General features: G+C 45.3%; 1 protein-coding gene across 2 annotated transcripts in view; it reads left to right on the top strand.

Moving 5' to 3' along the window:
* Positions 1 to 413: 413 nt before the first annotated feature.
* The window catches only part of LOC119464573 (uncharacterized), a 47,231-nt gene continuing 31,361 nt past the window's right edge, over positions 414 to 16,283 (top strand). The window contains exons 1-2 of one of the 2 annotated variants that reach the window (XM_037725592.2): positions 414 to 1,622; positions 9,614 to 9,790. In XM_037725592.2, coding sequence (XP_037581520.1) covers positions 1,475 to 1,622; positions 9,614 to 9,790 — 325 coding nt within the window. In that variant the 5' untranslated portion in view covers positions 414 to 1,474. The remainder of the gene's footprint in view (positions 1,623 to 9,613; positions 9,791 to 16,283) is intronic. The other variant, XM_049656117.1, reaches the window with a different exon arrangement.

Here is a 16,283-nt window from a genome sequence, read left to right as displayed (position 1 = left end):
TGTCGGCGCAACGACCCTCACCAGCGTGGCCTGTGCAGCGAAAGTTGAACCACCCTTGGCGTCCTCGGGCAAGAAAACACCTGCATCCATACCTATCTAGCTCTGTAGCCGTCGCTTTGAAATGCGTTAACCAAGCCCCCCAGCCTGTCACGGCTCCCCACTGTCATTTGCACGGACTTCTAGGTATAAGCACAACTTCGCAGGTGCTGCCCGTTGTCCTGAGGCCCACGAGACATCCTTTCTTTTTCACTTTCAGAGGGGTGGACCCCTTCTAGAAGTGAAACGCCACGAAGCCACGCATTCCGGTTCCTTGTCACGCTCCGCTGTTCCGCCTCGCCGTTTCCTCCTTTCCACTTTCGTTTACTGTTTTCTTTTCTTTTTTTAATTTTTTTGTGTTGTTCGTAGCCGTCGTCCGACGACGCCCTACGGGAGTTGCCCCGGTCGGCGCAGCCGATGGGTCGATGTTTGAAGCACCGGCGTGTTTTGGAATAACCCGGCGACGGATGCCGTCGAGGGTTCTTCGCGTTGCCTCCGAAAACATTCTGGGATCGACGACGCTCCGTGCTAAACGTCAACGCAAGGTCGTTCCTGTGGTTGGCTCCGGTAATTTTTCTGTTTTTTTAACCGGAAGAAATGTGAGGGACTAACAGCGGAAGACATCATTTCACGTCTGTCAAGATGCGTTTCCGTGGTGAAGAGTGAAAAATATACGTCCAAGCCAAGTTTGACCTCGATCAAGGAACTACGGTGATCGTTTATTTCGCTTGTGCTCGAAGATACAAGTGCCGGAGTGTTTTAAGCCACGCATTTTCTGACGAACAGGATTCGTCACCCGATCGCTGACGTTTTTACGCCCGTAGCGCACGTGCGAATTCTTCGTCAGAACCGGTGAAACGGTGGCCTAGGTTTCTGGTGGTCAAATTTGCTGAACGAACGCCGGTGGTGCAGTTCAAGTTTGACCCGCTTCATGGTGTTGAATTCCAGCTGATTGAAGCAAGAAAAAACAGTGAAACGTGTCTTGGACATCAACACCCTCGTGATCGGACGGCATATCTCTTTTTCCGCCGATGGTGATAGCTTCAGCGGTCACTGATCGTTCCACGCTGTGCGTTGTCTTGCGAACGGAAGGTCACCGATCGAGATAGCCAGGAGCAGATTTTTTAACCCCGTGCTCGCTGGTCCATTCATTCTCGACTGCATCCGACAGTGCTTCGAGTGGACGAAAACATGCGTAGCATCTCTGCGTAAGAAGGTCGATCGCTTCTGTGAGAAGCAGACGGCGCCAAGCAGACGACAGAATAACCCAACTGGTGTGCGTTACGGAAGCTTGCACTACAGGATCCAATGGACGCCTGCTCTTCGGAATGCGGAATCGCTACGACCCTGTTCGGCGCCGCTGACAGTGCAACGAAGATGAGCTGATAAAAGCGCCTTGAACTTCGTGACGTCACTTCGCGACTTAATCGGTGCCGCAATGGCTTCCGGATTTGCTCTAGCGGTGCACTCTGACTGTTCTCAACGGTGGATTGTTCGCGTTCTCACTGGGATAACCACGGTAGCGTTGATGTTATTCGTCGCTCTCGATACAGCTGTCTGCGCACCGCACAGACAGCGTCTCAAAGGTAAGTCCGTGTTTTTTTTTTCTTCGTGAGATTAATATTCTTTGCGTACTTCGGGTAACTTGAGCCTGTCTATGTAGCCTATTGCGCCGACCAAGTGGCCCAAGTAGTTTGCCAACTTGGACCACTAAACATGTGCATGTGGTCGTGATACCATCGGGGTCGTTCTATCGCCGTCATCCGATTATCGTCATGCAGCCGTTGTCACGTCATCGTTCTCATAAAGTCGTTGTCATGCCTTCCTTGTCACACCGTTCTCCTGATGCCGTCTTAGTCTTCCATGGTCATGATTCTATCTTCGTCATCCGATTTTCATCGCATATTAGTCGTCGAACAGCCATCGTCATACAGTCCACATTAACACCATCGTCCTCATGCACCTGACATTATCATATCATTGTCCCCGTGCCGTGGTCGTCACTCTGTCGCCGTTATGCTATCGTCATCATTTCAGAATCGCCCTCTCATTGTCATCATTCCTTCTTTGTCATTCTGTCGTCTTGAATGCGTCGTCCTCATACAGTCATCGCCATGCCGTCGCTACATATTGCTTGAATGCTAATCGCATTACCATCGACAGTTATCGTGAGATGTATTCAATTGAATTGTCCGTTCAGATTTCTTCATCTTCTCTCGAAAAAAACAACAACATAAGCCATAGTTGGGAGTGACGAGCCGATGAACTGCTGCCATAAGCGCTAAAGTTACAATCTATTAAAGCATGGAATAATTAAAAATGTATCATCTCAAGTAAGAGCACAGTACAGACAACCATAATTATTAACTGGTTGCACTGGAACGTATAATGGATCAGTAAAGAGCTAAGCAGATAAGTATAAGTGATGGTAACAATATTAGGCAAACGTTCTATATCACCCAAGAGAGAAATGAACATTTCAAAACTTTTCCTTTGCAAGTCCGGAGAATACATTTTATAGCAGTGGCAGTTGCGAGCAGGTTTCCAAGTGAAGCTCAATATAAAGCCTCCCTTCGATTTTCAACACGACGCAATCCAGGCAAATGAATGAAGGGTGTTGAGAAAGAACACATAGCAGTTTCAACTGATTTGCAGGAGTACTGACAGGACATCTTCAACTTGTCACTACTTATTGTTTTTTTTTCTTTTTGTAACCCACGCCGGTAACCCTGTGAATACGGCGAATTTTTTTTTTTTTATCCCGGCCGTGGTGGCCGCATTTCGATGGCAGCGGAATGCAGCCGCTCATGTACCGTGCATTCGGTGCTTGCACTTTAAAGAACTCAAGGTGGTCAAAATTTCTGTGGCGCCCTTCTCCGTTCTGCCGCTACGGCGTGCCTCATAATCAGATCGTTGTTTTTGGCGCGTAAAACCCCATAATTTAACTAATTAAGAAAAGCATGTCACACGAAGTTCCATACCCTCTGAATTTTACAACGTATACTGGCCCGCACCGCAGTGCCGCGAATATTTCATTATCACTCTTGTTTCTACGAGCGAGTTTCAGTTTCTGCATCCAGGGGGCCAATACATCATGACCTAATCATTTACTAGCTCGCTCCGTTCGGGGAATCGCTGTCCATACGTCATCACTGCATGAAGAAACGCGCGTGGTTGTCTCGCTTATTTCACCTCTTTTTCTTTATAAGCAACATTATCACACGTAGCCTGATGGCTTCGCGATGTCAGCAAACATAGCTTTGTTTCACGACATCATGATAATGTCGATGACGCCCTGTCCGGCGTTTGGAGACGACATTAGCATCAAATTAAAATAAAATGTCATGTAAGTGCTTCCCAACCTTATATATATATTTTTTCACATACTGCCAATCCCTCATGGGATTATAACAGGAAGCGCAAGTACAAATGGTAGTATTCGCGAACGAGAACGCAAATATAAATGCAAATATAATTGCAAAACTATTATTGCAAAAGCGTTTGCTTAACTAAAAAACAGAAGGAAGTACACCATCACCGATTCAAGGTATGGGCACAGTTTACGATAACCTAGAATAATTTGAGAAAATAAACAAAGCAACTCAAGAAAAAGCGAGTAAACACATGCGATATAAAATACGTGATGAACATGATAAAGGAGACTCAGTCACGCATATAATGCATCATACAAAACCTCACTGTTGGTAAAAAGCACTTGTAGATTAAACATGTTAGCGCATGAATATCAAGGAGTATACTTACATATTTCGACTGTTGATTTTCTTTCCCTTTTATTTTTTTTATTCTTTTGTGCGGTGACTGTAAGACTCCAGGCCTCCGTGTTGGGACTATATTTGCACTCACACGTTGTCTTTATTTTCGCTTTATCTTGCATGTTTAAGTTTGTATATAGTGCATTGTAATACATTCTCTAGACTATCTGCCGTAAGAACGGAATGAGCTTCCCTCCGTCGGCGGCTTCCTCGTATACCCCGAGACGCTCCTCAAATTTACAACCTTTGGTTGGGCCTGCGGATGGGACGGAATAGGGGCTGGAGGTAGCTGGGAGAGGGAACAGAGACACAACAACTTGGAGGAGCTGGTGCACAGCATTAGAAACTTCCGATACAGCTTTCTGTTGCTGAATACGTGCTGCATAAATGTCTTTTTCGGAGCGTGAAAGAAGCCCGCGAATACACGCAAAATTGCCGTGCGACTGGCCGCTCGAGGCACTATGCGTGTATTCGCAGGCTTCTTTCACGCTCCGAAAAAAAAAAAACACACTTTTATGTAGCACGGTAATGAGCAACAGAAAGCTGTATCGGGAGTTTCTCATGTTGCTCTACAGTTTTCTCATCGACACTGTTCATCTAATTACAATATTTGAGAAGTTGATTATTTAGATAAGACTAATTATGTAATTAGGCGGAGTGTAAAAAAATAATCTGAGTATCGCCAAGCGACGGCAAACAACATTACCTTGGTTCTGTCCAGCTGCGTGCAATTTGCACATTTTTTAATCTCGGTGCATGATGGTTGGGACACCCTGTATATACATCAAACGGCAGTGCCTTCCTGAACGACCACCGACTAGAACAACGGCTAAGTATTACAAAGATCCGCTAAACCATAGAAAAAATACTCTGACACTTCAGAGCACCCTTCGTAATTTTAATATAATAGCTTTTCTACAGCCAGCTTCGGTTTCGTTTCTACTGCGTCCTGAGAGGGGCAGAATGTCGTCACGGTGGCAGCAGCACATTGCGACATGTTGACACTCATTCCGGCGTGCTCGGTCGCCTCCTATAATTCTCGTTTTGAGGACTGATGTAGCAGCATAGCGGACGTTGGCGCGCCTTTTGAAATTGGTTCGTTTTTTTTTTTTTTCGCAGTTGTGAAATCGGTTATGAATCGCTCGCGTGACCGACTTCAAACCTTGCGTTAGGATAAACCGTCTGACTCTTCCCGTTTGAAAAGTTAGTCTAATTTTCGGAATTACTTGTTGAATTATTGCCTCGGGTCATGTTATAATTAATGTCTCTGTGGGTAGATGCAATGCCCACGAAATTTGCGCTTGCGATAATTAATGCACAGATGGGAGTCTGACGCGTTGACCGCTACGCTATCGCAAACTGCGTGGATCCAGGCTTACTTGAAACCCAGCCGCGAAAGCCTGGCTACGAAAAAAAAAAAAGAAAGAAAGCGATACTAAAATTATGCATATCCCACGCGCTGTGGTGGTGATTTCGACCGCTTACGACTGTCGTGATGCGGTGTTAAATGTTACATTGCTTGCACCACTTTCGTTTGTCTGTACGTAGTATACACAGAGCACACATCGAGACGTGTTTGCTCAAGGTGGTGTTGTGCGCCATTGTTCGTAGCCTGCAAGAACGTTAGCAGTGTCATTGCCTCACACGGGCGCATTGCATCGGGGCTGGGTGAGAGGGAGACAAATGTTTTTATAAGGAGAAATCTTATTATTAGGAATCGGTTAGTTTAGGAGAAATAGCTGCTGCCACGTCTCGCGCTCGACGGACCAGCGCCCGCTGGTCCCCCGGGCTTCGGTCACGCAGCACGGCGTCCTAGTGTCGCAGGGTTGGGACATCGTGGCTGAAGTGTTGATTTGTTGGACCGCCGCTTGCGTTTTGTCCTCCTGAACCCGCGGTTGCGTCTGTCCGCCCTGCGTTAGTTGTCCGTATGGACAAACTTGCGCGGTGTTTGTTTTTCGGGAAGAGCAGAAACGTACCGTACCCTCCCTTGAATTATTACTATTATTAATTTTACTATTCAATGTTTTTTTTTTCATTATGTTCCCCTGTATTTTTACGCGAAGCTTTATAGGCTCACAAGTTTTGGCGGCGATGGTGGTGGTGGTGGTGTCACGCTGAAAAGTGCGCCGATCCTGGTGATAGTGCAGAAAGGGTCCAAGCTCAATGGCACATACCAGGGACAAAAAGAGGGAGAGAAAGAGAGAAAGAAAGAATGAAAGAGAAAGAGCGGAAGAAAGAGAAAGGAGAGAGATAAAGAAAGACAGAAAAGGAGAGAGAAGAGAACGAGAGAGAGAAATTAAGAAAGAGACAGAAAGAGAAAATCGCCACGTAGGTCAGATACACACACGACAAGCTTGGCTTACTCCCCATTTTGTCGACAGGGGAAGCGTTGGCAATTTTTGTTGTTGTTTTTGGTTTTGAATGCATGCGTGCGCTAGCACTCAGACCTTAGGGTTGTTCCCGGGCATGGTAAATAAACATGATTGATTGATTGATTATTATACGTTTTTTTTACAGTTCGTCCGCAACTGTCACCATGTCTAGTAGTGGCGTTTCTTTTATTGGAGGGACCCCAAAAGAAGCATGCTTTCTGACAGCGCCTTTCTCTTCTCCCTCGATCCTTCCGTGTATGCAAGCTGCCACGTGCGAAGAGGAGCAAGGCTCACCCGTTTCTTTCACGGCGTTGGCTTTACGCGTTCTCTGTCTCCCCTTTCTGCCATTGTATCGCCCCTCTCGGCTGTCGCGCGCGACTACAAGGGTGAGCGTTGCAGCTTCTGCAACGCTTTTACGACGGGGTCACGCGTGATTACAGCCTTCCAGAGGGCATTGTGCCAACGGCCAGGGTGTTCCAGAGGGCATTGTGGCGACGTACCCGGAGTTCCTTGGAAAGTACTCATAGACACCTCTCCCGCGCCCCTGTCAAGTGCATTAGGCACGTTCTCAGTCAACCCCCGATGTGTCGTGCAAGACAGTAGCAGCAGCTGTGGAAAAGTCGAAGGAAGAGGCAAAGGGGGGAAGCTGCGCTTTAAAAACTGTTCTGGATACGATTTGACTGTTCCCCTCTTGCGACTGCACTATGTTACCGCTCTCATATTGTACGCGATCGTTACCTCTTTCATTATTGCTGCACCGGCTGCACCTTTATTGTGTGATTGTAGGCAACTTTATGCAAACTTGCTGTCCTAATTTTAAACAGAGAAGGACAAAATGCCGATTGCGGCAATTATCCTGATATCGCGATAGCTTGGTCGCATTGTGCACGATCATTGCCTCCGTTATTTTCTTGCGGAAGTTGGAATAGGCACCTTTCAAACTTGAGCTCCTCTTGCGTCGTGTTCACCTAATATAATTTTAAGTTCTTTTTCTTGCTGCAAGAACAATTAAGTAATCAAAAAGCGTTTTTACAAATCTACATAGTCCCTGCTATTTTCAATATAAAGTGTACACAAGATGTTTACACAAAATACCCTGTCAGAACTTTCTAAACTTGTCCTTGCTTCTGTTGGCTTTTTCGTGACAGTGACTGTAGTTTTATTATCATGCCATTTGATATACCACCTAAGCAATGACTAGAGTCCTGTAGTATTCGGACTGTAACACCCTAGTTTGCAAAAAGATTATTCTATATATTTGCGTTGTTTCCTTTATGCAAACGAATTCAGAAATTCTGATGCATTAGCTCCAGGCCAACTCCCATTTCCCTGTTAAAATGCACGGAAAACGCAGAAACACTTTTATGAGATGACCGCTGGACCGAATTGAATAATATTTGTGGCATTCCAGACATGTAAATCCTGCCAACTCTAAGAAGCAGAATTTCGACTAAGGGATCTAACTGTTCCACAAAAAATTGCTAAATTATCAAGTTTGAAAAACATAAAGGCATAAAGTAAAAGATAAAGTAAATCCTTACCAAAAACTGATATCACGGTTCCGTAAAGTTTGCGTTTGTTAGAGCATCTCAAGCGGACGAATTTGATGCGTAAGCTTACCGCTTGGAGCCTACACTGCTGCAATGTTTGGTGGGTTCAGTGTGTTTGGTGGTAGTGCCAATCGTCCCGCTCACAAATTAGTAGTGCACTGCAAAGCGGTGTATAATACGCAAATTTTGTCTGGTTTGGGTGCATCATTACATGCAATTAAAAGCATTGTTATGTCGCGTCTTTACTGCCAAGTTAGAATTGTAATTAATACTGCAGTTTATTTTTTTAGTATTGCACTCCTCGTTGATATTCGTAAAAAATGTAAACAGCAATAAAGAATGCTCAGTAAGTTTTAACTTCTTCTTTTGAATGCAGCAAACGCCATCGACATCGGTGCTGCGATTACCGAGAAAAACGATTTCTACGTTTTCAATCGTATACTTTAGAAGAAACATTTCATTGTCCTGGATTGAAGACAACGATTCCCGATATTCTATCTTTGGCAGCTAGCCTCTGCTCTGGGACGTTATCATAGGGATGTTGGTGCAGCTTTTGTGAGGTACATAATTGAATCGGGACGATTTCCTTGCTAAATTATTAAATTTTATCTCACTTCATTCCATTTAGCTATTCACAATTTCTCCATAGGGCTTCTTTTTAGGATCGTGCAACCTTTTTCCTAAATCACCCGATTCTTGGCCAATCCCCAATAGTGGGTATGAGCCACTTTCGGAGGCAAGCAAGCAAGCAAACAGGCAAGTATCAGGCAGGAGCTCCCGAGCTGAAGCTTCGATCCCCTTAAAGGCAGACTAAAGAGAAAAATGTTGTCACTTGTATTATCAATTACGCTTCTACAATACCAATAACGCCGTGCTTACCGCGACATTAGGCTTTGTAAGAGAGAAAAAAGCGCGAACAGAAAAGACAGATGTCGACGCCGCCTTCAACTTCCCGCACCAGGTCGCCACGACGCCGTAGGTATTCGCGGCGGCTGCTCGGGCTTAGTCGATTGTATCTCGGTAAAAATTCACTACATTGTGTTGTAAGGGTGGCAAAGATTGTTTGGAACATTTAGTGAGCCAATGGACGCTTGCGACGTAGACGTCACGCTTTCCCCACCGGGCCCGTATTGAAGAAGTTGGGAAGGAAGATTGCTATAGAATGCTAGTCGAGGCAGAAGGATAGAGCAAGTATACGCTGGCTGTACGTGGAGCTTGCCTCCGGGCAGCATGGCAACGCGATATTTCGATTTCTCCTATCTCCTCCAATAACGAATCCATGAAAAAAAAATTTTTTTGCCTGTAAGACGCGTCTTAGACGGCGCCATACAATTTACTGTACAACCAAAATTATCAATCGTGCTTGGTGAGGGACCCTTTAAAGAAAGCTCGTTTGCTTTTGGTGACATTTTGGCTTACTCTCCTAAAGCATGTAAGTCATGTACGTACGAATGCATATATGTAAATTGTTTTCACTGTTGTTTTGTTACGTATGACGCTACTGTCAATTAGCCCCAGCAGGTTGTTTATGTGTTTCTTCAGTAAAGGTTTCAGACGCGAGTCCGCGACGTGTCTGCCTTGGTCCCGTCCCATAACGTTGCTTTTCGGGACAGCCGAAACGACTATAACCCCCGTATTCAGAAATTCATCTCAACTTGAATCCCACGATTCACTTGATATAATACCACGCCTGGCGCGAACGTGCCCAAGACGCTCATTGCGTTTCGCCTGGCGCGTTCACGACAGGCGTCGTTTCAATCAAGTCAAGCGTGGGCTTCAAGTATAAGAAGGCCTTTCTGAATTACGGGGTTTGTAGTCGTGCGACGTATTTATCGTCTTTGCGCATTACAAATGTCCTAATTTATTTTGTTGCGCTTTTCAGTGAGCCCGGATCTGATTACGAAGTCGTGGGACCCTTTCCCCGTGATGGGCTTTTTCGTGGAGACCTGCCACAGCGAGCTCAACCGCACGGGCCGGTGCCTGTCCCTGCCCGACTGTCGCTTCTCGAGGGGCACGAGGGAGGGAGACTGTGCGGACGGATTCGGAGTCTGCTGCATCTGTGAGTGTGACGCGAGCGTTTATGTCGGTGACGCGGGCAACGCTCATGTGCCCTCTAATTGATGACGCGGTTCGAGTGACAGGAATTTTGTTCCTATAAGAGGAAGGCTTTAGCTCGGGCCCATCTCCGATGCGGCGGCCTATTCAAATACATGTAAAACGCGGGAAACACCTTTCCGGGGTAACCCCTGGACCGATTTTAATGAAATTTGTTGCGTTTGAGAGAGAGAAAGTTAAATTGTAGTGACGGTTGGAGGCGGAATTTCGATTTAGGGCCTGAATTTTACGAAAAATATTCAAAAATTTGAGAGTTTGAAAAAAAACAACAACATAGAAGCACGAAGATTACAAATTGATAGCTCTGTATCAAGAACAGATGTCGCGGTTCTATTAGCGACATCCACTTGATAATTCAAAGTGGACAAATTCGATATATCTTACGTGAATTCGTTACGTTGTGTACAAGGGTTCTGCAAAAGCTGTATTTTCATACTACTAAATTTTTTTTAGATACATGTGTAACATATTAATTTTGTCCGCTTGAGATGTACTATTAGATGAAATGCGCATAATTATGATAACGTTTTCCATTGCTCAGTTACAGAGTTGTAAACTTGACGGTATCGTTTCCCGAAAAGTTGCGATTTTTGCCAATTTTTAATAAAAAATTTTCGACCTAAATCAAAAATTCGAAACCAAGTCACCAGATTTCACGTTTTTCTTTTGAATGTAACAAACATAGCCAAATTTGGTGCAGTGGTTGGCGAGAAAAACGAATTCTCTTTTTACATGTATTTCGATAGGAGCACCCGAGCTAATTAAAGCTTCCTCTCAAGTCTATAGTCGGGTACAACTTTAGAAGACTCGGCATTTACCCCTCAAAGGCGGATTCTGACGTCATGAGCCGGACGGCCGGTGACCCCGCCGACGGAGAACTTGGCAGCCCGCGCTTCGAGGTGGGCCGAATCGCGTCAGCGGGACTATTTCTTTAGTCGCAGAGGCAATCGGGCTGCCGCACTTCGGTCGTCTGGGCGGGGCCGTCTCAAGTTAATAGTTGACATTAAGCGGGAAACGTGAAGTTGGGCAGGCACTGTAATGCGTGGGGCGGATAACCGGTTTTCATGTTGAGTTCCATAATGGGTTCTATTAGAAGAATAGCGCAGTGGAGGACGGCTGAGAAAGTGGCGCAATGAAATGATAAAATTTGCTGGCATCGGATGGGCGGTCACGCCGGCTTTGCGTTCTTCTATAGATTGCTTTCCTTTTTTTTTCTTGTACCACTAGTCACGTGGTTTTCTCATTGCACTCCAACAATTTTTTAGCTTTGTTTGCCGTATCTCTTGCTGCATGACGTCTGCCAGTTGCATATATTCACAGACCGCTATACGAAGCGCATTATTTTTTTTTTCTGCAGTTTCAGCGATTTCTGCTGCTTGCTTTTCATTAATTTTAAAATATTTCGGTGCGGTCGCTTCCTGCTTACGTCGGTATCTATCCCAAAGCTTAAGGTTATACGTTTATGTTCGCTACCCAGGCTACATATTCTTTGTTCATCTATCGTCATTTGGTCTAGCCGTTCGTAAACCGCTTCGGAGACTTAAAGGTAGTCGATACGTGACCGATCATTTACGCATTGCCACGTTACCTGTCAATGACATCTATTCCTTTTGTAATTACTACGACGTTCAGTCCTTTACACAGATCTAGCACAATGAAACCGTTGTAAATCAACACAACCACCTAGATCCTCCATTAGATCATTCATACCTCCTACTAATATCATCTGGCACAATTTTCTGAACTCATTAGGATCACGTCTAATACAGGAAATCAATTCTTTATTTTGATCCCAGCTATCGTTACTTGTTTATATTTCTAGCCACGTCTGGTTTCCTTCCCATGTGAAACTAATGCTCCTTACATGTCTCTTTAACGATTTTCCACTTCATACCTCACCTAATAGGCATGCCTACGCCTTCACCTTTCCTTGACGTGGTCATTCTTCTGCACCCTTCGAGCACGAAATTGTCAATAACGAGCGGCTGCTCCAAATCTCGTAGATGCATTTATGTCAAGCTAGCCTCCAAATTTCCCTTACTGCAACCACTGCCCTTTCAATTTCGATCCCCTGTCTTTGAACCTCTGATGCCCTGCACGCTGCGATTTGAATTTCCTTGGAAACGTTCTTGAGACCGGTAACCCCTTTAGCTATTCGCGGTCCCTGGCCTCCGTCTCTGCCGCCACTTCAGTGGTAAGCCCCTTCGTGACCATCCCTGACGTGTCCGTTAATGATTTCCGTCCTGGCTGGCGATTCTGGCTTCCGGCGTTTTCCCAGCTTCGAAGCCAGCACTCATCGCGGTGCCCGCAACGAAGCGCACACTATTGCTTGACCCAATGGTGGCCCTCAACTTATTTTCTGCTTTGGCTAGCTTATCTTCGACTACCTTCTTTTGCTTCTACTCCTTCCTTGAGGTCGTTTTCTCGCTTACCAACCTGCTTCGCTATAGCTTATCATTCGCCAGCTCTAGAAGGTCTAATCGCGACTCTAGCACGCACATCCTACAAATGAAACCCGCTTCACCTGCCTCGTCTACCCCCTCAAATCGCGTTTCTTTTTTTTTTTTCAGCGGGCCGGGTCACTCGGACTCGGTACAACCCATATGCTAAAGCTTTTCTCTCCCCTCATTATCTGAAACTAACCCCTTCGTATGAAAATAGCACTACTAGTAGAATAAACTTTGTTACCTATCTCTATTCAATACAAAACAGAAAGAAGCTTAAAAGCATTAAAAAAAAAACGCTTGTCTGCTCGTTTAACCCAACACCCCACGAACCAAATATGCGAAAAGCTAGTCAAAAATTACTCGCTTTGGCGTGCTGCTCCAGCTCCTGCTGCCCTGAGAAGATAACTCTGTTGAAATAGCGCTTCTGCTTCCTTTGGCTTCACTCGAGATAGCTTACGGCAGCGCCTCTCCTCGACTGGAGTGGCCACGTCGCTTAAGAAGGCATTAAAGAGCAATTCCAGGACAAAAACGTTGTAACCATATGCTTTCCTAGTCTATTCGAATGCACCTGAGTGAATGCGTGTCCCTCAAGCAACTGCTCGTTGTGAAATTCGCCGAGCAACATTAACTGAAAAGTGTCTCTATTAATCGAAGGGTGGCGCTGCGACCCAGTCTCAGCGCATGCGTGTGGGCATGGTAAAGAAATCGCTGAGCGCATTCCAGTACAATGTAAGAGTATCCAACTATTGAAAAAATGTGGATTGCTAGACTTGACCGAGGTGTTATGTTTTGAGGGAGATATTGGAAACATATATAAAACTGCTGTGGACACCATGGATAGACATGAAATATCGGTGGTGCTAGGGAAGGCGAAGCGTGCAATGAAGGCAACTTTCTGTTGTGAATAATGTAGCTTAGTGTATAAAGGTATTTAAATATTGAAGTGCACCAGTAATGTTTCAGAACAAGGTTGGTGGCAAGTGTCGCCATCATGTTTAAAAGGCAATGCTCATATTTTCGTCAGCAGCATTATCATGAGTTGAGGAAAAGCTTCATGTTCACGCCTATTTGTGAATTTGCGGCTCAGTCTAGTAGTTTTCAGGTGTCCCCGCAGAGGCACTGAGGTTCTCTAAATATGTTCAAGTACCGCTGGGTGTAGGGGTGAATGTTTCCCTCATATTCATGTACGTGGGGTTCTATAAACATGTCGAGGAGTCGGGAGGCTTGTAATTTCTGTTCGCAGCAATTCAGGTACAGATTAAAAAAGTTGTCGCAGTTTCACCTGAAAGGCGAAGCATCAATAGACCGATCCCACCGACCGATCTGCGCATGCGCCGGCTTTCCGGAAGTAGCACGGCCACCATCTTGGTTGTAGTCAACTGGTCAACCACACAACCGCAGTACAGCCACTGTAACCGCAATCCGCGCTCGTTGAGTACTGCGCACGAGCTTCCCAGACATCTCTACGACTCCACCACCGAAAAACATTCGTCATGTACTTTAAGAAATTGCATCAGCTGTTCATTGCAGCATGTGAGGGGAATGTTGAAAAGAGCCTGCGGCTCCTTCATTTCGGTTGTTACCCGCTGATAACGTGTTGGGTATCATAATTGTTCGAGCTTTGTATGTAGTACATGTTGATGTATGCGGTCGTTCTGTGTTACTATTTTTGCACACGTGCATCTCGGTGACTGCACCGTTATGTTTGCTTAGCGACGGACATAATAGGATTTGTATACCTGTTGGAGACAGGTTTGAAGTGCGGCGCTGAAACTTTCGTGCCCTAATGATGCTTACCTACAGGGGTTTCGAGCACGACTTGCAGACTTCGGTAACAGCGATATCTAGAAGTTCTTGGGTAAGCTACGCGGCGTTTTTAACATAAAAACACCGATAGCCAATCATCGCCAAGTCATCGATAGTCAAGCAATAGCTAATCGATAATCGATCAATAATAATAAATTACGGAAAATTCTGGGGATGACTGGGTAGTGCTTAGCCTTACCCAAATATGTAGCCAATACCTTTGGATAGCCAATCGATAGCCAATCAATAGTTAATTGATAATAGATTAATAATCAATAAATTACGGAAAATGCTGGGCATGACTTGGTAGTGCTTCGCCTAGCCCAAATACGTGGCTAATACCTTGCGATAGCTAATCAATAGCTAATCGATAATCGATGAATAATCAATTACGCAAAATGCTGAGGATGACATGATAGTTCTTAGCCTAGCCGAAAAACGTGGCCAATCATTGCGATAGGCAATCAATAGCTAATCGATAATCGATGAATAATCAATTCCCGAAAATGCTGGGGATGACTTGGTAGTTCTTTGCCTAGCCCAAATACGTGGCCAATACCTTGCGATAGGCAATCAATAGCTAATCGATAATCAATCAATAATCAATAAATTACGGAAAATGCTGGGCATAGCTTGGCATTGCTTAGCCTAGCCAAAATACGTTGCCAATACCTTGCGATAGGCAATCAATACCTAATCGATAATCAATCAATAATCAATAAATCACGGGAAATGCTGGGCATGACTTGGTAGTGCTTAGCCCAAATACATGGCCAATACCTTGCGACAGCCAATGAATAGCTAGTCAATAATCGATCAATAATTAATAAATTTCGGGAAATGCTGGGGATGACTTGGTAGTGCTCAGCCTAGCCCAAATACGTGGTGAATAGCTTGGGATAGGTAATCGATAGCCAATATCTAATAGATAATCGATAAATCTATAAATTCCGGAAAATCTGAGTACACGGGTGTTTTCGCATTTTGCCCCCATCGAAATGCGGCCGCTATTCGTCTCCGTATTTCTTCTCGCGCTGTGTAGTACCACTACCACCTATTAATCCGTTGGATCCACTTCTCTCGAAGCTTTCGCTCTTTAGAAAACACATAGAACCCGAAGCCTTTGTCGCTTGTGTGGTTGTTCTAGCACCCAAGAACGCAGCAGGTCAATCCTCCCATCGCACGATGGCTGTACACGAACCATAAAAATTGCCAAAAAGCGTTCGGAAACAGGACGCACAGGCACTCCGGGCGGCTCGACCGGCCGGATGACTACAAGTACCAGCATGCACCGCGGCAGCGGTGGCATCGTGAAACTGGCCGGTGGGATCGGTCTATTGCGATAGCAAATTTGTAGAGAGCTATACGGAGTAATGATAGTAGCTTTATCAGTTGTATAAACTTGGACATGCAGCAGCACCGGCAACACGCAGAACTGTTGTCGACGCCGTCGGCGTTTTGCCCACCTTCGCACAAAATGCGTGCGGCGTTGGTGACTGTTGCCGGAGCCTATGATATAAATAGGTACTTGGTGCCGCGTTTGTGCTAGCGTCCCCTTAAGCGGGAGATCCGATGATTCCCTCCGGAGCTTCGCCCACTCATCATCATTCACCCCGTGGATATGCTGTGAATTTTTTTTTTTTTGCCTGAGTATTCTCGCCTAAAGAAAATCATTAAAAAAAACTCAATGTTAGAGATTATGTCGCTTATGTCGCTACCAACGCCTTACACGTGTAGCTAAATTGAGTATTTCAGATGGCTGCCGTACTAGCTTTTTCTGCTCTTTCGTTAAGGTCTGCTTCAAAAGGTCATGCAACAAGCTTTGTTGCTGCCTACACTTCTCAGGTACCTCGGCATTTCGGGAAAATAGACAGTTTTAGATTAGCGTACGCTATACCATTGTGTACGCTATAAAATGGTCGTCACTGCGCATTCGCGGAACGCTAAACGACCCATAGCGTATAGCGTACGCACGCTATTTCTCAGATGTAGCGTTACCGTCTTTGCGTGGTTTACCTAGTTAACGTAAAACATGGTGGTGGTCCCCGCTGCACGCTTCGAATTGAATTTGGCGTTGCTTTCGTAGGATTCATTTCGTAGCAAATAACTGCGTAAACGGCTTTCGCTTATTCCCAGGCCGTTTCGAAGACAGTATAATATGGATAACCTTGTGGAATTTTCGAG

This window comes from Dermacentor silvarum, chromosome 9, assembly GCF_013339745.2.
Source record: "Dermacentor silvarum isolate Dsil-2018 chromosome 9, BIME_Dsil_1.4, whole genome shotgun sequence".
NCBI classification, from domain to species: Eukaryota; Metazoa; Arthropoda; class Arachnida; order Ixodida; family Ixodidae; genus Dermacentor; species Dermacentor silvarum.
This window is presented reverse-complemented; position numbering and strand designations above follow the sequence as displayed.